This window comes from Mycetomoellerius zeteki, unplaced genomic scaffold (genome assembly GCF_001594055.1).
Source record: "Mycetomoellerius zeteki isolate Tzet28-1 unplaced genomic scaffold, Tzet1.0 scaffold496, whole genome shotgun sequence".
NCBI lineage: Eukaryota > Metazoa > Arthropoda > Insecta > Hymenoptera > Formicidae > Mycetomoellerius > Mycetomoellerius zeteki.
This window is the reverse complement of record NW_017257496.1, coordinates 173,313-199,769: the sequence shown is the minus strand read 5'-3', so window position 1 is coordinate 199,769 and position 26,457 is coordinate 173,313. Positions and strand designations below refer to the sequence as shown.

Here is a 26,457-nt window from a genome sequence, read left to right as displayed (position 1 = left end):
CACGACGCAATATTAGAACGAAGTAGAAGAAACGAGATATCATTTACTGATAGATAATAAGATATGATAATAATAATTACAGAATATAATCTGCTAGGAGAGGATAGATAGATTCGATCGTGAAACAAAATATGCAGTACCTTAATACAAAATGATTTCACATTGCTCTGAGGATTTACTTCCAAGAAATAAATTTTTTGTTTGAATATTCTGTCTCTAGCCGCTTTTTTTTTCACGCTTACTTTTTATTTTATATTCATTCCTTTCGTGAGAAATCCTCGAACGATTGGCTGGAGCATTCAACGGTGTTGCTCACAGAGCGTTCGTTATTTAGCTTAGTGCCTCGTAAAGTAAGAACGACAAGAGAGATCGGAGAGCAGGCACCTGCTGCCGTCTCACCCAGCAGCCATCGCTATGTTACGCTCCGCGCACTATTTAAGATTACAGCCTTCTTGCTCACGAAAAGAGGGAAACTCCGACTGGCATGGGCGGGGCTCGCACGAATTCAATCCGAAATGTCGGAAAATTAGATCTCGACTTCCAGTGGCGGCGTCTCGTGCCGTATCACTTTGCTAGCAAGAGGCGGATGAGGTGTTACTTTAAAGCAACCAGACAACCGCGGTGTCGACTCCGGTCTCGCGTAAGCAACGCAAATGTTATCCGAGGGGGACGAGCGAGGACTGGCGCGCGTTAACTAAAGTGGCTCGTTAAGCGTCTTTCGTACCGCGAGAAAAATCTCTACGGCTCTTCTCGCTCGTAAAGCTCGTAATTTTTGCGCGACTAATTGCCGTCTAACTGTGTAATGTCGTGCATTTAAAGAGAAGAATACTAATTTTAAAGACTTGCTCGTTGTCGCGTTGTTGTTTGGATTGGGTCTTTCCATTTGATGGCATAAATCGGCTCAAACATCATACTATCTTTCTTGATATTCAATGAATAACAAAGACAAAACGATACTGATGTCGACTTGTATCATCTAATATAAAAATCACTCATTGCTCGTCGTTGTTTAAGGAGGTTCTCCATAGTCATTTGACATAACACAGGAACTTGATCAAATTTTGAGAATAAATTTGTTATAAAAATAGAGGCATTCTTGAATTTTTTAAAATTTGTTTACCATATGGATCAAAAGTTATTTCAATAAAAAGTAATATTTTTTAAATTTGTACTCTAATAGAGATATATGAAAATGTATTACAAAATAATGATAAAAATCTCAATTTTTTTATATAAGTACTATATGAATTCAAAAATATTTATGTAAAGTTACGTTGAGATGCAGATATTAATTGTTTAGTAAATATAAAAAATATTAATTGTTATAAACTAATTGGTGAATCTCAATGAAACTTTGCACAAGTCACGTTTAATATTTAATATATTTATAAAAAAAAATTTAGATTTTTGTTATTATTTAAAAAATTGTTTATAACAATAAAACTAATAACAAATAAAATAAATAATCTGTAAAAATGTGTTGTTCAATGAAAACAGAATTTTATGAATATAACTTTCACATGTATGTAGTTTGTTTAAAGCGTAAATATTAATTTTATTATATGCGTTTTATGACTGGAGAACTTTCTTAAGTGAATCTGTATATCATCGGGAAAAATATAAATAAAGTAATTTGGTAATGTATTTAATAATTTTGCTAGATTCAGAAATCTGAAAATAATTTTGTCGGATTATCGAAATAATTATATAAGAATTTCAAGCATGTTGAAAATATAATGTCAATTTCCAAGCTCAAGATTGCAAAACAAAATAATAAAAGTGGTAGAGAAATCAACATACGAGCAAATAATTGAGTCTAATTTTCAAAACTAGTTTATTAAAACATCAAGATAGTAAGAATTAAAACCAGTTTTCCATTAATGTACGTATATAGAGATGTTTTGACTATTTTTAGTCCGCTTCAGCTGATAAATTACAAACGAGAATTTCGATGATATGAGAACGATGATATTTAAAGAGAAGATTATTTATAGGATGCATACATTTTTAGATACTTCAGCAAAACCGTCTTTTTCACTGAAAAGAATAATCTTGCAGTTGTAGCGAAAAATAATCGAGATACGAAAAATTAGCTAAAATGGATAAATGACTAGTAAATACTGCGATATTGGATATGTTTTGTACTTAATCAATATAGATGACAGAGACAGAATTTATATTTGAACCGTTTGTCAAATTTATCAAGAAATTCTCTCTGTGACGTTCAATTAGATGACTGTGACTGTGATTCATATTTAGCAATCATTTATATTTGATTATGAGATCTAAATTTTTATGCATACCTATATTGTTAGAATATTGGCTATAAATAGCTATAAATTCTACGCGTATGATACATAATTTTTTACCAGATACAAAAAAATAGCGATAATATTGTAGCTGAAGTAGCAAAATATTTTTTGCGTGTGTTAAATCTATAGTGTCAAACTTAATCTAATTTAATTGCTCCTATTCAATATATCCTTATTTTATAATAAAACAATATAGTGTCAAATTTATCCATTGTTTTAAATTAGGTTAAATTTGACACTATAGATTCAACAGTGTTTGTATAAGGATCTTCAATTATTAACCTTTAGCTATTTTTCAACAATTACGAACCACTTTAAAAGTCGACCCGGAACGGAGCAAAAGGAGCGTTCTTTGTTTTCTTATCGGTGATTACTATGCTAGCTGCGTATATAATATAATAGTCGTTAAACGCGACTTAATATTCCAATCCTTTTCTGATAAGACTATATGCGCAGCCGTAATTCGAAACGGGTCGGTAGGTAGAGAGGAGGATTTAAGCGCTACTTGAGGCAGTGTTCATAAACGGGTACCGAACTGACTAGGATGGCTCGTTAAGTTCCCGGGCTCGTTAAGTATGCCGCGAGTCTGCCAGCCGCGTGCACGCGGAAGGCGAAATGCCTTCGATACTTGTACAGATTGTTATGTCGGCAGCAGCTAATACTCGACGTCAGCTCGACGGCAGGCGGTTAATACTCTTGCGGTTTCCTATCGCGCGTCACCGACGACGATTACAGGCGGCGGAAAGTATCGAGATGTGTAAACGAGACTGCAGCGATTGTCGCTGCCTCCGTTTAAGCTCTTTAGATTTCTCTCTTCTGAGCTCCGTTCCTACCTCTCTCGTTCGGTCTCTTGCTTCCTCGTTCACGTCGCTCGAAAGTTTCATCGGAAACATGAATACAGTAATGATACGCGATGTTTATCGTGAATAGATCAATAAACCAGTAAACTCGGTTATTAAACCAAGATTACATTTATCGGCTAGCTATTGTGTTAACGTTTGTGGTAGCTTATGTGCTTTCGAAACTCATTTATGCCCGTTTCTACAAATAGTAGATTAACTTTAATCTCGGTTTAACTTACTTTTTATTTTTATCTTTTCTAATTTTAAAAATTAGAAAAGGCTGAGGAATAAATTAAATCGAGATTAAAGTTAACCTACATTAATTGGTAGAAATGGATACTATTAGTCGATCAATATTCCTCTGTGTCAATGATTAAATTTAAATCCCAAGCTTCAAAATTTTTAATTCTTCTAAGAAGTACTTCAGTATGTATATCCCGATTCGAAAGACAATAATTTTTAGTAAAAGAGAGCTTTCCTTCGGCGTTACAAATGAAGATTTAATGAGGCAATGTAGCGCTCGAAATACATTTCTGATTTCGTATGTTCTAATGTGAATACAATCACGCGTATTACATCAATGGATTATGTTAATGATAGTTAGCAAACTGAGGCCGGGATGATTAATTGCGTGAGCCAAGTGGGACGCGGTCCGATTGTAACTGAGTAACTATCGATTAACTCGAGCGCATCTTGGCACTTTATCGATGCGGGCATCACTGGCAGCGGGTTCGCTCGATTAATTGTTTCACTCGCAGTTCGACAACTTATCGCCACCGATTTTCGCGGTGTTCACCACGATGCAAAAAGGATCGAAGGTATTGGCGTTACGTTGACAAATTCTTTGTCCTTGTTTATCTGGGTCACGAAAGTATTCAAGATGACGTTAAAAAATTGCGAGAACGTTACGTTCATTGGATTTCTATTAAGAAACCGATTTCAAATGAGCAAAACATCTGTAAAGTGAATATATACAAGCAACTAAAATTGTATACATTTTTAGACAGTATTCTTAGAAAGATTTAACTTTATTTCTTCTTTTTGATAGATTGAGAGATCGATTGTGACGCGCGGAGCAATTTTTCTTTAGAGTTTACTCTAAAAATAAAAAACGTTAAAGATACGATTCACATTCGTTGGTTATTTTATGAACTAAATCTCTATTGGAAAACGGTTATCCCTCGCGAAGTTAAGTTCAGGCAAGAACACGAGAAGTCGCATTCCCTAAAAATCGATTGTCGTAGAACAGCGTAGAATATTTATTTACGCATATTACCATCGTTTTATATAAAATATAATTTTATTGATATAATATACTTTCTCGTAGTGATATTGTTTTTTATTTCGTTGAATTCGTTTCATCCTACATCGTCATCAAGTAAAAGTTGATATCAAACTAATCATATTTTTGTCAGTTGACAAAATGCACATTTTTTATATTAAAATTAAAATAAATCTAGTATAATTTATAACTGAAACTTAATGCAATAGAATATCGTTATTTAGTTCATCCTATCATATAGAATATAGATTATATCCAAACGCACTAAATGAAATCTTCGTAACATATTTATATAACATATGCATATAACATTATCAGATATTATAAAATATATAACAAAATATATATAATGCGATAGGCGAATTTACCTCATCGAAATCGTGTGACCTTTCGTTCGCTGACAAACCGGTTTCCATGTTTTATCGACCTGAATACAGTCGATAGGGCCGTCCCAATTAGTTATTTCACCGAGTTTGTTGGTTTACCACGGCTAATTTCAAACAAGGATTATACATATCCAGGCTTACAACATCGAGGAAAAGTATCGAGATCAGTATTCAGCATCGAGATCAGAAAACATATAGGTACTTTTTGATAATTATCCAAAAATATAAACAAAGTTTTTATCGGACTGTCTATAATATTAAAGAATCATAGAAAAATAAAAATTTACGACGAATTTTGTTCATTATATTTTAAATCTTTTGCTGCTGAATATGTTTAGTAAATCTAGTCGTTTCTGTTTTTAAAGAATTCTAAAATAATCGATTTAATCATTTCAGTTAGACGAGCGAAGGAGTGTAACTACCGAAAATGTTCGACGCGGCGAATAGACCGCCGTTTCCGCGCCTAACTAAATTCCGAGCATTCCTTCCGCGGCATCAAGCGTTTCTAAAACGGCGCCGAACTGCTATTAGAAGCGTTCTCGCGGGAACTTCCTAACGATACTTCCACCGCCATTCCCGCGATGTCGTCGCTCTCGCATGCCCGCGATCGCTCGCGAAACTTGTGCCTCGTTAGATTTACTCGCTGGTCGGTATTAACACCGCGACAAGCGTGAGGTGCAACTAGAAACGAAATGGACGTCGCTCTTGATTCGAACGAATGGCAGAAAGTTCGTAATTGAAGCATACGCCGCGCTGTTGGAAAAACTTTCGACGGGATCAGTTAATTTATGCAATACGTCGGCAGTCAGTAACTCTGTCAGTAAATCGATACATGAAAAGAACAGTTTTGCTGAAGTATCTAAAATTTAGTTAGATATAGATCCGAAAATAAGTTTATTAGATTATATAGGACGTTCAAACTGGTTATTACACTGTTAAATTTATAGTGTCAAATTTAACCTAACGTGAGTCGCCACTGCTCCTACTAAATATATAGTTATTTTTTACCAAAACGATAGTTAAATTTGACATTATATCGTGTTAAATTGACACTGTATAGTGTTAAATAACTATTGTTTTAGTATAAAATAACGATATAATTGAGTAGGAGCAGTGGCGGCTCACGTTAGATTAAATTTGACACTATAAATTTAACAGTGTAGAATATCAAAACTTTTGACATCATCATGCTTATCATGATTATAATGGTTCAACAAAATTATTTTCAGATCTGAATCTTACCTAAATTTTTAGATACTTCAGTAAATCGTTTTTTTCCGTGTGGAAAGAACGATTTTTGATGAAGTATCTAAAAATTTAGATATAAATCTGTAAATAAATTTTATTGGACTGTCAAAATAATTATGTAAAATTCAAGCAGGGTGATAGAATGTTAAAAACTTTACAGCATATTCATGCTTGAATATCTATATAATTATTTTGATAATTTAATAAAAATACAAAGTACATATGTGACTACACAACGAATCGGAAATAAAGGCCTTAAACGGTTAAGCTGGATCTTTAGTGTTAAAATAATTCTGTGTGAATTTATATAGGGGAGAGTTGTCGAATGCGTAATGGTTGCCTAAATCGTACCTCATCAATATTTTATATTATTAGTTAATATAGGCAATATTTAGTAACATTAATACAAAATATATGAGAAATGAGTAATAGGCAAAGATATAATAGCCTACTTCTTGTTTTATGGATGTTAGCGGCGTTTTAAAAAATCAGGTACATCTGATATTAATTTTTAATCAATTTATGTAGCTGATAACGTGATCATCCAATTTTATTATAAATTTTTGTATTTTTATAAAAGAAGATTTATTGTAGAGTATTTTACATTCACTGTATATACATATTTGCAACCATTGTAAAGATTAAATCGATATTTTTACAAAATTCATCAAGTTTCCTAAATCGTACCATTAAAAGGCTGATAACTGATAATAATAAAACTAATAATTGATATCAATGTAAATATTAAGTGCAAAAATATATTTAAGCAAATTTTTTTGATGCCATTTGTTTTTTATTATTGTTATTTAATAATTATAAAATATTTGATTTTCTTCAATAAATTATTAAAATTAGGTATTAATTGATTATTAGATAATAATTAATAATTTCTTTTATTAATCATATTTTTAATTGTTTTCATTCATAAATTCAATACTTTCAAAGGAAATACAATAAAAAATATCTATAGGTATGATTTAGGCGACCAGTTGCCTAAATTGTACCTTTTGCAGCATGTTACAAAAAGATTTATAACAAATTAATTTGTTATTGGTGGAAAGTTAAACATGTAATAATAAGCGTCCAAAACTTCAAGCTACAATTTCTAATATTCATTTGCGTACAAAACAGTGCCAAATGGAAAATATAATAAAAAATAGGTTAAGAGTGGTACGCATTCGGCAATTTTCCCCTATTACGTATCTAATTTCTCAAACTGTGCGCCGAATTTATTTTCAGTCTTGAAACGTAATTCTAATGACTATTCTACAATAATAATATCATTGGTAATAAATTAGAAGTTAGAAGCTAAAAATTGACCAGTCAAATGTACGAAGAGTAATTGACTATGATTGGTCAATTTCTAGCTTCTGACTTCTGATTTATTACTAATGGCTTGTTATAGAATGTGTGTTACAGAACTAGAATAGCAATATCTCACTAATTAAATTGACAAGCAATTCAATCATATTGTTACTCATAGGCATCTTTGATTGATTGTAATATTCTGATGCTGATAAGCATCCTAAAATTTGTAAATAATTTCATTACGAAAAATATTACTTCGGCCGAGGTAGTTTAACAAAATTATTTTGTTATTTAAATTTGTATCTATACAAATATCTAAATTTTTAGATATTTTAGCAAAATCGTTCTTTTCATAGGTATAATATGAAAGCAGCAATGTCAAATAATCTAAAGAAAAAAACAATTTTTTAATTATATTTACAAGTTTTCAACAAGTTTTCAATTATATTCACAAGTATAGAGAAAAGGGAAAGATAAACCCAAATAAGACAATGTCAATCAAGCATAAATCCAATAATTCGAATACCTATATTTATGTTTCAAGAGTTACAAATAGACGGTCTTATTCGAGCAATTAAATTAGCAATGTCGACAGGTCAACTGGCCCTTCCGCAGTTTGACTGCGATCTTCAGGCCGATCACCTTTCTCACACGTGATCAACCAACGTATGTATTTATTTATGGCCCTTTCTACTGCATCTATCCTTGTATTCTATTATTTATAAATATTCTGTTATCTATACAAAATATCATAAATAAATGATTTAATGAAAGTTTGTATTGTTCGGAAATGAGGAAAGCATCAATTTTTTCATAGAAAGAATGGCTTTATTGAAATATTTAAAATTTAGGTATATATAGACGGATTTGAAAATAATTTTGTTGGGTCGTCAAAATAATTATGCGAATTGATCTGCAGTTTCATGAAAAAAATGATCTTGTAGTTATAGCAAAAAATTATCTAGATACGAAAAATGAACTAAAATGAATAAATGTTTAGCAAACACTGCAATATTGGATATGTATCTAATCAATCAATCAAAGATGACAGAGACAGAATTTATATTTGAACCATTTGTCAAATTTATCAAGAAAGTCTCTCTGTAACGATCAATCAGATGACTGTAACTCTGTGATTCATATTTAGCAATGATTTATATTAGATTATGAGACCTAAATTGTCTTGCATACATTATTAGAATTTTGTGCTGTAAATCTACACATATAATACATAATTTTTTATCAGATACAAAAAACAGCTTAATTCTAGCTGGAGCAGCAAAATATTTTTTTGTGTGATGAAAATGATACGTTTGAATTGATGATTATTCCGTATTACATCGATCTGCTATTTAAAGGAGTTTAGTGTAGTATATACCTGACTCTTCATGGGATCCGTATTGATTTGACACATATAAAGGCCGCCGTCCTCTTTCTGGACACCCTTGATGTGTAGATTCCATATAGAGTGGTCGCTATGGGACACGGACACCCTCTGGTTGTGCGTGATCACGTGGTCGTGTATCGCTTGGATCGCCTTCGTGTCCGCCTTTACCCAACCAACCTGGAACATCAATCGCCAGATCGGAGCCTTAATAGGCGAGGGAGACGGGAGAACGGAGGGGCAGATAGAGTCGGTGCCGGAAATCGCGGTGACGGCGTCGCGGATTTCGCCGAAGACGCCGCAATTTCCTCACAGGCATCCGACTGCGGAATACAAACAGATGCGGGGGATGCTTGTCCCGTGGTGTGCATGCATACATATGTATGCACACACATACACGTACACGGGTACGCGCGCGCGCGCACACAGATTGACACGCGTGATTCCCCTTGGCCAAACTTCCAGGCGGTATTTGCATTTTCCTTGGAATATTCCGAATCGAGCGAGGTGCTCCCGCGATTTCACGCTACGAGCAGGCGAGCGCATTGCACGCACATACGTCCCCACAGCCACAATTACGCTGCTATGTACGCGCCCATTTCAATCGGTAATAAAAGAAGCGAAATGTAAAGGTAGCCCGACCGCGTCGCGGCTTTGTCATTATTCTCGCGCATGTACGCGCGATATTGCGCGATTGCGAAGATATCGTTGCACATTCATCATCCATGAGAAGGATACTGATGATCTTCGGAATGAGAGAAATGACGATGGAAGATTAACGTTTTTTTTTTCATGAAAAATTTATCGATTCTAATTACAATTAAATATTAAAGATTGCTCGACAGATATTCTCAGTTGCTTGATTTAGAATCGTTTAAAGAATATCGATAAAATGAGTCGCTTGCGAGTCAATCACTCTCTTCGAATTTGATTTTCAGATCCCTTTAGGAAATGAATTATAAATGGAGAGACTGTCTTCGGCGCTATATTCGTCAGATTTCTAGCACATCGCGATTGTGTTTCAGATAAATTTAATTATTATGATTCCCCGCTTTCAAACACATTTTAATTTGACTGGCACGAGGCGTTTATTTACGAGTAATCGATGTCCGCATTGTTTCGCGTGATTAAATTAACGGTAATAATAATTGCGCAATCTGCGTCACACAATGAAGATCGAAACGGAAATACGGTCGAATGAATTCGAGAATGGAATATATATTACGCGTTCAGGTTATGTTGATATTTCCCTTCTACTTTACTGAACTGCCGGCAGAAATTCGGATCAATGTGAAACGTAATCGTGTATTCCATTCTACAATTTCATCGGACGTTAGATATGGATAGCGAGAGTTAGTCTACACATCCGAACGTATCTGGCCGACTACGAACAAATAGTATGTACTTCGACTAGAAGCAACTGGTTATACTGTAATGTAGTTCCTGGTTATACTGATTCTCGCTGTACCGTAATGCAATTTGCAAAAGCGCAAACAGAAACGATAATGTGTGGAAAAGATAATCTCACTATATGGCTATGCATATGAAATTATTATTATTAATTCCATACCATATCATAAAAATGAGAATTTGTGGTAGAATTTAAGAGCGTTATGCTAGTCGAGTTATTTCACCGTTAAATCATGCTCGCAATCGATTCGTAATATAAAATTAGCTTGGCGAAAAATTTCGTTAATACTTTGAAAGAAACTGTCGGGTCTCTCGTATCATCTTATCACGTGTATCGATAAAAGTTCTTTGTAGTCGGTTTGAAAGAAGAAAAGTGAGTGGAAAAATTCCTCTCGACTTCTTTCCGCTTTTAAATAAGAATTTTGCGGATATCAAGATCGACTTTCGTGAAAATCATACAGATAGATTATTTAAAGCGTTAAATGTCTTTCTGATGTACTTGTCGAGGATACTTTTCTCATTACGGATTTGCTCTCAATTTCATAGAAAGTAAAAATTAATTTCCGTACTAGAAATGTGTCAATTCTTTTTAAGATATTATGATGCAGGTGAATATACAGATAATATATATATATATATATATCAATATGTCGCAATTTAAAACTGCACGCACGTTGGAAGTAATGTTAAGAATAAATATTGAATATTAGAGAAATAAAAGAAATTAGGAATGGAGATTAAGGTGATTCTTTAGTAAAGTGCCGAAAATTTGGTGTCTCATCAGGGCTCAACCAAAATTACAAATATCTGAGTATAAATTTTGATAAAATATTAAAACGTGTATATCTTCATGAAATAGTATGGCACATATATGATAGTAAATCAAGAGCTGCATCTTCATCGAATGAAAACAAGATGAGATCATGTTTATTTTTCGAAGTTAAATTTATATGCAAGCATACACGTAAGTATCTTTCCAAAATGGCCGTTGACCTATTACTTTTTCATGACCATTAAAATCGTAATTTTTTAAAATATTATAATCTCGTGTTTTAGAAAAATATATGGTAAGATTTGTGTGCAGTTAGTCAAAAAAGCGTCCTTATCTGTCACTAAGTTATACGTGAAAAGTTATATTTTCAATATTTTGTCTCTCTCTTATTTCATCGTTAATTTATCGTAGAATTTTGCATACGTCAATTTCTGTACTTTAACTTCATTATATACAAAAATTAGACATTTCTATGGTAACTTGATTTACTAAAGAATCACCTTAAGTGAAACGCACAATTAATGAATGCAAATAAGACATTATATCTTATAACTTATTTGTGTCCATTATGCGTTACGTTTAATCTTTTCTTTTTATTTTTATATTTTTCTAATATTTAAATTTATTTCTGTTCCTAATATTTTTTCCGTTATGCCCAGGGCCGAACAATGCGATTAAGTTAACTTTTACTTCACTTGCTTTATATATCGAGGTTTCTGCTAGATTTTCGTAGTTATCGGACCATGTCAACATTATAATGCAGCACACCTCGAATAAATGTCCGTGTGTACCGCAAAAGTTTAACCTGGGGGTAGATATGACTTTTTAAAGGCCGCATCTCCTTTCAGAAGTTAAGTGAGACTCCGAGAAGTTAAGCGAGCGTTACGACATCACAGACACGCTGTCGCTTTTCATGCAACGTACCCTGTAACCTCCTAGATGTTTCACCAGACACGTGAAAGTGGCGTCCCTCCCGAGTGGCACTGTTAGATTGGTGATAGGGCCAGAGAATTCAGGTTGAAAAGCGCCGCCTGAAACGATAAAATACGTACGACGTTCGTGAAAAATACATACGCCATTTGCATACCGCGCACCGCCGGCAATTTTTCGACAGCGACGTCAATTCGCCGTCGTGCAGAATGCACTTTATGCGAAAACGAATAAACGTCAGAAGGCTGAATGCTACGCGACTCGGCTAAACGCGGAGATGCGTCTCGCGACTGCAAATTAAACGCATATACGTGACGTCGAATTAGCGAGAATCACTGTCGTATGTGCACCACTTAAGCAAACTTCCATATTCCATCGAGCAACATTGATTGACGCTGATATCTTGTCCATGTCTGTCTACTTTATTCGATAATTATTATAAATTTACAAAAGTTTAAAAAAGCATATTGCACATAATTATGTATATTTTTATTGAAAACAGCAATCTTTATGCAATTATCAAATATAGATATTTCTGTAACACATTATTGAAATAAAAATAATTTTTGCAAATTCTATTGTGTTTAAACTAGGTTGACGAGAATAATATAATTTTATATTATATTATCGTTCTCTTTACTTCTTAATTCATAATGTATTTCTATTTAAAAAATTTATTTTAAATATGAAAATAATAAAAAATAGTATAATTCTATATTACATAATTTTATATCATTTTTATATAATTCTTTAAGTATATACATTACGAATTAAGACTTAAAGAGGACGAGTTTGATTTAGATACGATCAATTTAAATGAATTTATTTCGTAACAATGTAATTCGTGTGGTGGAAACGTACATGCCTCCATTATCCATTATCTTCCTAATGTGAAATTATGCGTGCAGCGCACGCAGCTGCCATAAATATTGCATCATGCACGATTATAACGCGCTGTTCTATACGTACAGAACACATCCTCTTTTACTTTCTCATATTTTTCACATATTTTCAGATTATTTCGCAGCTGCGTTATGAATAATAGCGCTACAGGGACGATAGCGTTCAATATGACACGGCTGATGCGTAAAATAAGATGAAACGTATAAATTGCTTCGCCGACAAGATAGATACCGAGGGTGCAGAATGCGTGAGCAATGGACGAAGACGTACTCAATTCCATATAAAAGGGGTACGTTCCGATTTTCACTGCCAGTGCTGAAACTATACAGTATACGTTACGTACGCTATAGATTTTCAGTACTGGCAATGAATATCGGAACGTACCCAAAGTATGCCCGTCAAATTTCCTTTTCCCTGGGATAATATATGCGCACGCGGAATCCAAATGGTTCCGCGCAAATTTGAGCGTAACGTCAAAGAATTTTTACGTCTCGTCAATGAACTAAACGCCATTTGACGACTCGCGTCGAGCGAATTGAATTAATCTTGTAATCGGCAGCCGAGTATCGCGTCGAGATGGTTATCCGGTAGTTTACAGAATGATGACGTAAATGTTGATTGAATCGATCAGTATGGCGAGAGGCGAAACGACGCGGGGAGGCATGCACTCTCTCTCGAATGCATTTTCTCGCGCAAATAGATTCTACAGAGAGCAAATAAGAAGAACTGACTTTACAATACTGTTGTTTTTATATTTCACGATTCTCGCGTAACAGGCTGTTTTGGTACTTGACTCTGTGTGTCTAGAATCATCATACTATATATAGAAAATGTACCGTATCAAATGGGCTTCCAACGAGATGCACGCGCACCCGATAACATTTTCGTATGAATTTTTGCTAAAAGTATCCAACAGCAGCATACAATGGGGTAAACAGGACAATGATATTTCTACAGAAATTTCTGTCCCAGCTGCTGCATAAGCTACTCGATTTAGAATTTTTTTTTATTCTACAATTCTCTCTATCGCAAGGTTTGTCCGGACAGCTTGACGTCATGGAAGTGTGACATTTCCTGTTAATTGCTTAAATTATAAGAAATACTCGATATATACTCGTCATAGTAGATAACTGTTGCTAGAAGACAGTTATCTATTATTGTAGTTTATTTATAAAACTAAAATTTCTCTATTTTAAACTGTTTTTTCTTTTAAAGAAATATGCAAATTGATTTTTCTTCTTTTATAGCCAGTATCGATCGTCGCATCTTCGCTGATAAAAACAAATGTGGCGACATGGCATATTATTATTAGTTAAACGGTGAGGAAATTTACGATATTGAGTTACGATAATTAACTTATATCGTCATCTTTTATTATGTCTTCCTTCGTTTAGCAGATAAAATCGCGTATAGTACAACGGTTTTAAATAGAAGGAACTTTTTAGAATTAGATCTCTAAAATTGAGCGTTTTTAAAACACCATTTGCCCATGTTGCCATATCTATATGGATACTTCTATGAAATTAATTAGAATGCGACAAATGTATGAACTAAAATAATTTCGTTGTAATTTGAGCTATTATATTAATTTTCGATTATCCGATTTCTCATTACCCTCTATATATAACAATACGTTTGAATGAAGCTTGTAATTGTAATGAAAGATCTTTAATTACATTGACATTCAACCTATTAAAAAGAGATATATCGAAAATGTGACTACGCAAAATAAACGAAAATACAGTTTTGACGTGAAATAATTTTGATTAATAATGATCTTCTGAAGTAAATTGACTTTTGTAATGCTTTCTGATCTAAATGCGACAACTTTATTTATCAATGCAATTAAAACGTTAAATGTGATTATAATTGATATAGAACGGAGTATTTGTGAAAAATTATGTGTTGTGAATTTGCGAGAAAAACAGATCAGAGAAAATTGCAGGAGAATAAGAAAATTCTACAAAGAGAATCTGTCGAGGTAATAAAGGAGCTAATAGAGACTTTAAGAAAAGAGACAAGTTGATATATTTATCTTACAACAGGAATAATTGGATCAACAAGTATTAATAAGAAAGATTGTAACGATCACCGTGAACCGTTTAATATCTACTCTGCTGCCAGCGCGGCTATGCTTGATAGGAGCAGCACTATGTTAAAGGTTAAAATATAACTCCAGAATACATAAACCGGGTCGCAGTCATTTGTTTCGCAAAAGTAATGTTCGCAATTAAAGCGTCACATAGTGAAATGTACACAGTATTAATTATTTTTAAGAAAAGAAATTTTCTTGGAAAACATTGTAATGGAGAATATTGCATTTAAATTTCATTATGAATTTAAGTTTTACGCCAAGCGCGGCGTGTGATAAATAATTAAGAGAGTAAGGAAATTACAGGTCTACATAATCATATAAACCGGACACTCACAGAGAGACAAAATGTAAAAGTATTAAAAATTCAGATACCTATTGTTTTTTTTTATTTCACGTGCGTTGATATTTCTTTGGACTTTTAATTAATCGAGCATAGACCGTAAGTTGCTTTAAAGTATTACCGGAAAAGCTAGAAAATTGTCAATAACTTATCCGCATTTTATTAATATTAAAAAGTTCCACTGGCATAAATTACTTACCGCGCGTCGTACTCGTCAACATTGCAACGGAAAGTACACGAGGAGCTACGGTTTTCCATCCGGAAAACTTTGTTGAAAATTGCGAGTAGCTTATTATCGAACTTCTGAGAAAATAAGTTGTTATGGATATTAAATATCGTAACATTCTTCGCTGCGCAGGTATGTATAGCTCGTAGTCGAATTAGTAGCTTTCGCTTTTCGACATACGATCCTTTGCCCGTAACAAGCAGTCTTATTAATCTCAGCACCGTAAACTCTCTGTCGCTATTTCGAGATAATTCGGGTAATTTTCACGCTAGGGCTTTCCATTCTTCGAGGATCGTTTTTCGCGTTAATACCGTTACACAGTGATAGCTCACTCTGGAAAATCGCAAAGCTCTCATTCATTTTTACTCTCTCCCGGAAATTAAATTTCCATTTTTATATTAGTACGAAGATACTTAATTAAATTATTTTAATTTGTTAAAATATTATTATATTAACTTTCCCAGAAAAGAGTTGAAATATTTTCCTTTGTCAATAAATAAATATTTGTTAGTTAAGTAACATAATGGCAAACGTTTTGAACATTTGTAACATATTTGCTATGAAATGCATTCGCAAGTAGAGATGCAGGTCGAGCGCTGGAAAATAAACTGATGGCGAGAGAAGGAAAAATAAACTATCGATTACCGCGGTGATTTGAGCAATTTATCTCATAAATAGCATCGCACCGCGCAATTATTTACTCCCTATTAGTCAAGCGTTATTTGACAATAATTTTGCGCATCATTTCGTGAACGCCTACATCGAACGATGCAAGAGCATATATTTGATGAAATTCACACAATAATCATCTGGAAGAATATTCATTTATCAAATGATTATTAGTTAATGCTTATCAAGTGCATAACATTTGGCTAAATTGTTTCTATATATATAATCCCTACATTATATAGAATTTATTGTTATTTTCTTTATTTATATTACTTCCATTTCATAATTTTATTAAACGCAATGATTAATTACAAAATTTGTATTCTTTTGCGTATATATAATATGCTAATATATAATATTAAATTTTCTGTAAATTAAGGCATATTAAAATATTAATATTAACGATAAGATTTTTTAATCGAATATTTAATTAGATTATCGATTTAATTAATAAAACTCGTGATAACTTTTTAACTTTATAACATATGTAATTAATTATTAAATAAAATTTTAATCTTTAAATAGAATTGTACATACATATATATATAATAGGTATATATATATATATATACATATAATAAAATAATTCTATATTTTTATATTTTTTTTCTGAAATTTTTCGCGTCAACAATTCGAGGCAAATGAACTTCGTATTGCTCGATCCACGTATATTGCGCGTGTAATCGCGCATCCGAAATGTCGGCTAAACTACCTATTGCTGCAATGTATCAATTGAGGTAATATTAATACATATTTAACTCGTCGCGCTAGAATGCACTTTGCACGCGTTCATTCAGTACGTTGATAATGACAGTCTCATTTACGTATGTGTCATATTACTCAATGACAGTTACAAATTAAAGTACTAAATAAAAATATAGATTTCATGCATTTCTCTGTTTGTTGAAAATAGCATCAATAGCGATCTACATAAAATATCTGTATTATTCGATTATTATTTATGATGAAATTGTTGCGAAGGGTAGAACTGTGATTGAAAGAGCTAAAAGAATGCATAGAAATAACACAAACGTGTTTCTAAATACTAAAATACTCGATAGTGTATTAAATATTCGAATAAATCGATATATGTCACTATATATTTTTACGAACAACACTCTTAATACCTTACATTGAGGAGGAAGATCGTATCCCCTTGGCCCAGCCTCCCGTTTGCGCGCCTGTAAACGCACTTTCCTCCTTTACGAGTGGCCAAAGTAAACGGCCAAACAAGCAAACAGACACTCTACAAATCTCGTCACCCAACAGCCACCACTAGCACGTAACTCTGCCCAGCTAAAGAAATATTCGCAAAGGCGACTCTCGACGGAAAGTCGTTCCCGAGTTTCAGCGTTTCATTTTTCTCGTTCTGTATCCCTAGACTCCTTTTTCCCTCTATTCCTTTTTGACTCCATTTTATCCAATCTTTTTCCTCATCCTATTATTATTCATGTTCTATTGCAATGTAACGTACGTACTCGTATTACTTACTCTTTTATATCAATCGATTTTATATTAAGTATCTTAGAAGATCGATCATTTCTTAATAAAAATTTGATTGGTTAGTATAAGAATTATCTAACATTGAAATTAGAGACATTTTTTAATTAAACTGAGACTTCTCTCCCTCTCTCTCTCTCTCTCTTTCCGGATATAATTAAATTTTATTTACCAATATTTAACACATTAAAGCTCACTCAACATTGAAGAATAAAACGATATCTTTGAATTTTATTAAAAACATGACTTTCAATTTTTTCAAGACATAAACGTTTGAACTTTGATGCAAAATTTATAAAATATTTACTATTACTTTAATTATCTCTTTGTTGTTATTTAATTATCTTTTTATTCTACAATTTTATGCGTTTATTATAAACTACAATTTATTTTTATGACTTTTATTTTGCTAGTGTTATTGTTGAATTTTCTTCCTTTCATTTATTTTTCTTTTTTCTCTTTTTTTGAATTCCTTTTCTTTTTCCATCGTTTTCTCTCAGTCTCATTTTTCCGATTGTCTCGTAAAAGCGGCTTTGCCTATCGTAACGAGACGTTTGAGGCGAATTTTGTCGCGATTCGACGGCGGTACCGGTAATGCAAAACATAAGCGGAAGAGCTCGGCTATACACCGACAGGCACGGCGTTAAATTCATCGGGACGCATAAATGCGAGTGGAGGATGGGATGTATTGTAGGGTCCTCCCATTTATCGTTTTGCGAAATTGTTGTAGCAGCTGAGTTATTTCCAGACGAACATTCACTTGTAAAACGTCAGAAAATATCACAGATCTTACATCCGTAAATTTTAAACTAATTATTATTCGTAATTAAAAATAGGTATATGTATATCCGTTATTTTGTTTAGAATTATAAAATTAATTATAATTTATTCAATTTTCCTGAAGTGAATTTTCTTTCAAAGGAAAGGAGAGGAATTTGGAAAGTTGATGGAAGATACGCCGTATTTACGATGAAAGCACAGTACATATCAGATTAAATGAAAAATTTCTAAATAAGATCGAGAATTTGCATTCCGGTATCGCTTCATCGATGACATCGTTCGCCTCGGGAAAAGCCACGAAAAGAAGGGCTCCGTTTAATTTAACTCAATTTATTCTTTCGTTTGCCCGCCTCTGAATGGCCATCCTTTTTCCATTCACCCTTCGTTAAGCGACCGATAAGTGAAAATTCCCGATTGGCCGAATGCTGTCTTTCTATAGTCCGCACGTTCTGGTCCTTATTTATCCCTTTCAGCGTCACACATTACTGCTCGATATTAGGTGCACAGTAAAGCATCTCAGCACCTTCCTGATGGACCTTCCCATCGTGTTCATAATTATTGCTTTGCGGATGCTCCTTCACGAACCACTTCAACCATCCACAATCTGGAAGCTGGCAGCGTCTACAAAGTTTCTCCAGATCTGTTTTAGACCGTTTTAGATTTGTTTCAAAACTACCTGATGCATTTGTATTGCGAGAACATATTGTATGTGTCATATGATATGGAGAATACTTTGTGAATAATACAGAGGAGAAGGTGGTATTATGGCCAGTGTAGATATTGTACCCCTCATAATATCTCCGCTATTAAATGGCGAATTCTAGCGATTACTTATGGAATTGCTTGTTCAGTAGCTCGCCATTACACCATGACGCCAATATACCAATAATCAATAGTTAGCACTTAATATAACGCATTTTTTTATTTTCAAGTATTTCGAAATGTTTCTGAGGTACATTTTAGCATTTAATTACTACTTCCTCACACACACACACACACACACATTTTTCTTAAACTTGAGCGTGTTATCACACGAATATATGTATTTTTGAATGTGTTTTTTTTAACATTTTGACTGTATATATTTTGAGTTATGTAAAAAACAATAGCATGGCATTTTGCTAATGTTGCCCTCTATGGATATTGATTATTCACAGCTTCTTTTTTGAGGTTTTCAAAATAATTATTTGATAATCAATTGTAGCTCTACTGTTACTCTATACTTTGTATTACGTGTACTATTTTTAGCACACTGAGATTTTTAGTACTGAGTAGCTTAATATGCAGAAATTGTATGAATGTATATACATTTATTTGAATACATTTTAAAATGTTTTACTTTTTTGTTAATTTTTGTAACCAAATACTGTTTTCTAAACAAAACTAATTTTTTAAGGCTACTTTTATGAAAGACCACATTACCACCACTATTTTTCTTCGATTCATTATGCAATGTCGCCACATTTTTATTAATAGTGTTCTAAGTAATAAATATTTCGTAACTTTGAGTCCAGAATCGATTCAACAATATTTTAACAAATGTAATCGTCAAATTTTAAATGTAAATATTGATTATTAACAAAGTTATTATATAAAATGTAACTGGGTTGCCATAATACCACCTTTTCCTCTACATATTTAAAGAAACGAATAAATTGACGAACACGTTATATAATGTACATGTTTCTAAAAATAAAAAAAAATGAAAAGGACGTTTAAATTCTTTAAATTATGGAAACATGTTTCGGAAAGATTTTAAATTTTAAAATATTTAAATAATTCAATCTTGAATCACTAAATATGCTATATATGTACTTGACATATTTACCACACTTGTAGTCTAACAAACTGCGCGCCGAAAAATTTCCGGACTATATAAACGCAATTCAAACACTGTAGTAATTTCGCGAATTAAATTAATTTCTAATAATTTCAATGCTCATACAAGCATCATATTTCAAGGATGTTAATATGCTGAAAAAATTGTAATTAAATTTATTGCGAAAAATATTACCTCGGCCGGGAGTCGAACCCGGATCTCTTGTATTCCGTACGAGCGTCCTGAGCTATTAGACTACCGAGGCCTTAGTAATATTCTTCGTAATAATCGGTATGTAAGTTTGTTAGACTACAAGTGTGGTATATATGTCAAGTACATATATAGCATATTTCATGATTCAAGATTGAATTATTTAACTATTTTAAGATCTAGCTTCGAGCGATATAGAGTTCTAGTTCAGATAGAGAATTCTAGTTCATCGATTGTGTTCTCACATGTGCGGTCTAAAAATGAGATTATTATTATTTAAATTTTAAGTCACAATGGAAGAGAGATAAAATTATTTCATTTCGTAACTAATAAGTGTAACACATTTTGATGTCTCAAGATTTATTTGTAGGTACTAATATACAATATGCTCAACCTTTATAAAAATATTATATACACTCTATTTTAACTAGATAATATAAAACATATATTTTAAAACTCGCTGCTAAGAAAAGATTCCTGCACAAAACTGTGACAGAATTTTGAATCATTTATTAAATGTCAAAATATTTATGTTTTATAGTTGCTTTAAAATTACCTTTTCACTCGTATTAATACAAAAGTATTTATAAATTATGACTTTATACATCAATTTTTCACAGTTAAAAAGAATCTATTTTTAATATTTATTTTTTCTTCTAATGGACGCATAAAAAAATGAGATATAATAAGCGTAATTATTTCGGAAACATTTTGTATTATTTATTATTTGTTTTAAATATGAAAGATAAGAATAAATTATTGCTTTCAAATAAGTTATCTTAGAAAAATACGGGGAGGAAAGAGTTTTCTAACTCATTATAGATCTAAAATTTACAAAATTTGTATTTGTAAAATTAAGCGCAAGGATCGCATAAAAGCATGAATTTTTAATAGAAGAACTTGAAAAGAGTTAAACGGAATCTGATGGATTAAAGTAAATTCCCGCGACAATTCGTCGAGATCACGATGCAAATTGGGCAATTTACGATAGAACGGAAGAATGCTAGTAGTTAAGGCTATGCATATCGGGTGCAGGTGTCACGGCGCTTGCCTGTTTGCGAGAAATGGATCCGCAAAGAATATCCTGGCGCGCGCTAGTTTTCCTCTAGGAAATCTTATTTACTCGCTGAGAACGCGAAGCGAGGTCGGCTGAAATTGAGTGACGTCAGTAATCAAATGCCATTCACCCGTTATGAAGACGTTTCACCTCGGTAGAAATTATCATGCGAATACGCGACTGGAGGAAGCGATAAAACCTTGATAGTTTGCGAAATTTCTTGTCTACGTCAAACTATAATATCTACCTATCTTTCTTCACGGTCCGCCCAGCACTGCCCTTCTTTTCTCTTTCCGTCGTCGCTCGTCTCTTACGGTATCTGCAGTCTTTATTAAAATCGTAATCTTTTATTTCCTCTCGCAGACATCCGCTTGTACGTTTGAACGGTCTATTTAGCTTTTTACTAGATGTAGTTATTCGAGACAAAAGATAAATTATATTTGACTTTATGCATCGACAAGAGCTACTAAATATTCATGCTAACTTTGTACAATTTTATTTTCTTCGTTCGTCTTTTTATCTTATTGCAAGTTGTTAGAACTTTTCCCTTTTTAATCATTTGTCATTTAAAACCCATTAGTGTCTATGACCGCATATATGTATATTGTTCATATAAAAATATATTTGTGTATGGAAAGAATGATTTTCCTGAAGTATCTAAAAATTTAGCTTATAGATATAAAATTAACTAGATATATCTGAAAGTAATTTTGTTAATAATTACATAATAAATTCAAGCATGATGAGCAATGCTGGATAAAATTGTGATAATTTGGTGATTAATTTGAATGTCTTACAAAATTATTTTCAGATCTGTAGCTCTCTAGCTAAATTTTAAATATTCTCTCTAATAAGATCTTTATTTCTGTGCGTATATATATATATATACCTACATATGTATATACATACGAACATGTATATACATATATATTATATAATATATAGTGACTGACAAAAAAGAGACCATTGTAATATTATAAATTTTTATTTCAAAAAATTGTAAAAAATGAAAAGAACTTGAAATAATTTAGCTCAGACAGTTGATTATTAACAAAATTTTAATGTTTATAACAGATTTTTCTTGTTTAAATTAATTTATGTTTAATTTTTTTGAGAAATGTTTTATTTAATGCCAGGACAAAAAAGAGACCACATTTATTTTTTATTAATAAAATTTAAAGAAAATGAAAAAAAGCAAAAAAATACATTTTAATATTTAGTACGACTTCCTTTCGCTTTGATTACTGTCTAAAGTAGTCTTGGCATACTCTCTACGAGGTTTCGAATGTGTTTTTTATCCATCTTCTCCCAGATCCTTTGAAGCGCCGCGAAATAATTTTCTTTATTAGTCACTCCGGTTTTATCAATCTTCTTATCCAAAATGGACCATAGATTTTCTATGGAATTGAAGTCGAGTGATTGTGGAGTCCAATCAAGAAATTAATTCTGTTGGATTTCATAAATGTCTGATATCTCTTTACCCCATATGCTTCGGATCATTATCTTGCTGGCACAAGATGAAATTATCTTCCAATCCGATGCGAAGCAATGATATCTATCAGATTTTCACGAAGAATATCGATGTAGGTATCTGCGGTCATAATGCCACCGATTTTTACCAAATTTTCTATTCCTGACCAATCAAAGCAACCCCAGATCATGATGCTGCCTCCTCCGTGCTTTATAGTTTGCTGCAAATGACATTCTTGATGTTGAATGAATATGATGAATATGATGAATATGGATTATTCAATCGAAAAACAAGGCTTAGAGTGTCGAGAAAGACCGGAGAAGAACATCAACATCGTCATTTGCAGCAAACTATAAAGCAACCCTAGATCATAATGCTGCCACCTCCTGCACGGAGGAATAATATATTATTTGATTGAAAGATATTACTTCAAATAATAATGTTATTTCTGTCAAACAATAGAGGTTTCTCTATTGAATGAAACAATAAAATTTTTATTCAAACAAATAATAGTTCGTACAAGCATACTTTGTTTCAATAAAACAAATTTTAGTCAAATAAATAGGAATACTAAATCCAAAGAAATCTTTTCCTCTGTGTATAATAACTAATTATGAGTATAATGAAATTAATAAACGATTAATACTATACTCGAAATAATACCGATTTATCGGTTTATTAATTAACTACTATTATCGATAATCGAACATGTAAGCATTAAAACCTGTGCTCTGATGCATTTCCATTAAAATCATTTTATTTCTGTTTCTGATATAAATTCCACTTGAAATGAACTAAAAACTTATTTAGATCATTTAGCTTAATCTACGAAACCTTTTAGCTTCTAATATTAAATATTATCGTAATTAGAGCTCTTTAAAAATCTGCACTATATAAAAAGATCGATTCATTTCATACATAAAAATTTATATCTAGGTGCATTACAATATATTACGCATGTATATATTTTTATTATGAATATTGCATGAAAGATGTACTATTTTATTTATACGGGCGGATAGTAAAGTGGAATGAGCGATAATATGCGTGTTTTAACGGAACTGCGAGTGGTTCGCTTTAACTGGAGCACGCATTGGCATTCAGAAAAAGTAATATCTCACTAAAGTGGAAGGTCGTAAGGCCAATATCGCAGTATGTCGTGCCGTGCAAGTGTGCGTTTCAAAAGCGGATTAGTTCCGGTATTGTATTTACAGGTGGTCGTGCACAGTCGGGCGGCTTAGTTGCAAAATTGCCCGTACATAGCGCGATATATATCTCATGGTTCTCGTATTCATCGGGTTCGGCGGCGCTCGAAATCTGCAACGCGCATGTTCGCGTGACACGATGGGTATCTACATGCTCTTATTGGGATCCTAATATCGCCGGGATCAACCAGGAATCCGTTAAGGGATTTCGCTAAATTAATCTTGTTTTTCCGAAATTACTTCGATCCACGCTGTCTGTCTATTATTATCTTGAGGAGAGATACCTTGTAACTGATACAAATTGATCGAAATCTCTCTCTCTCTCTCTCTCTCTCTCTCTCTCTCTCTCTCTCTCTCTGGCTATATCTGTATTTGAGTATAATCTACAAGTAGGGCATGATGAAAATTTGACGCTTACCAAAAATATCATTTGGATAGATCAGGAGCGCCAATAACATCATTAGAAGTGCCTTTTGCCAATCCACCATTTTGCCACAATCATGGATCCAGCTGGAACATAAAATATTATGTGTAATATATGTCTTAAACGAATAACTTTTTAATATAATATTTGACTTCAATTTTACACATTTTTACGTATTTTAATTGACATCTTTTTTTTTTAAATATAATTTTTTACAATTATTTTTTAAATTGTGTTTTATAGGATTGCCAGCTTTGATAAGAGATATCACAGTTTGTTCGCATTATTACATTATTAATTAATAAAATACTGAATACATTGCATAATGCATGGACAAAAATGATATTTAACGAGAATTGCGAGTAATTAAACACGTCATGTCAGTTAATTATAGATACAATTTATCCCGCGTATCCTTTTGATGGTTTATGTATAAATTATTGATGAATATTATTAAATGAATCTATCGTATCTTTATATTCAATGGACTGGAAATCAAACGCACTACAAAGGAAAACGAAAAGTTATAGAATAATAAATACAATCACAATTGTATTTATACGGAAATACCTATCGTTTATCATCGATCAATTTTATTCAAATCGTATATAGTATTAAGAATTGCGGATAAAACGATTTGATATGCAAATAAATAATCGACAAATTCCGACTATTAATCTCCTCGAATTATATATCAGAGGTCCCTTACTTTATTGACTTGGACGTTTGCGCGCGGCTGGGGCGAAAATAAAAATAATAAAGTAGACGTGGGAGAATATATTACTAGCGGGAACATTAAAGTCGTGTCAGCGTCTGTGATGATATTCCACGGGGATATTCCTTATCCTTTCATCTAGACTTCTAGACTTTGCGTACAGATCAAAACGCGCATCCGCCGCCGCCGCGCTGTTCCTCTGATTATATTGGGGATGATGGTAGCCCGTTTGTTTACGCGATATTATTATACATCAAGGATCAAGAAAGAAATATACAAAACCATTATAAAATAAGAGATCTTCTGGTGTACATCACAACAAAAAATAAATTAATCTTTAGCAATAATATAAAATCTATTATTTTTTCTTTTAACAGATATGTGATAGAAATTTATTGATGTATAAAAATTCTGTTCAATAGCATATAAAAAGGTAATTCATTTCGCCATTAATTCCATGCAATTGTATGCTACTAAAATTATTTTAAATTATTATATAAAGATTTTATTTCGTTTATTTACTATAATAATATCAAGTGAAATTAATATAAATAAAAATTAATAAAGAAAAGCTCTTTTTTATTTATATTAATTTCACTTGATATTATTACAGTAAATAAACGAAATAAAATCTTTATATAATAATTTAGAATAATTTTAGTAGCATGCAATTGCGTGGAATTAGTGGTGAAATGAATTACCTTGTGGTAAAGCAAAAAGTTAAGAGGCTAAAAATTGTATATGTGCTTATAAAAATTTATCATGGCAATAACATCGCCTTTGGCGACCTGGTTGGCGCGTTGCAAGCGTTAAACGCCAATCAGGCAAGTTTCCCTTGTGCAGCAGCACACTGATAACTCCATTACGAGGCGCAACGCAGCTACCTGACTTGTTAGACACTTCGAATCATAATATTAAATTGATGTGTCACTCATATCGACCTTCCAACAGTTACATAATAACGACGATAATGCTCATCCATCTCCTTTCATTTTCAGGACGAAATGAATAATGTACTGAGCCAATATCAATCAAATCTTTCACCTAGAAACGCATATACTTATAAAATAACATACATTCGTAGAGCATTATTTAAATAGTTTTCATGTAATTTTTTTCTCTACAAAATTATGGCGGTTTTTTTTAATACTTCGACATGTAATATTTAT

The 26,457-nt window shown here is 32.6% G+C and overlaps 1 protein-coding gene across 1 annotated transcript in view; it reads right to left on the bottom strand.

The window, feature by feature from the left end:
* The window catches only part of LOC108727466 (lachesin), a 46,249-nt gene extending 21,612 nt beyond the window's left edge, over positions 1-24,637 (bottom strand). The window contains exons 1-3 of the mRNA XM_018455609.1: positions 24,568-24,637; positions 11,869-11,975; positions 8,757-8,942 (exon numbers count right to left, since the gene is read on the bottom strand). Coding sequence (XP_018311111.1) covers positions 8,757-8,942; positions 11,869-11,975; positions 24,568-24,637 — 363 coding nt within the window. The remainder of the gene's footprint in view (positions 1-8,756; positions 8,943-11,868; positions 11,976-24,567) is intronic.
* Positions 24,638-26,457: the final 1,820 nt, after the last annotated feature.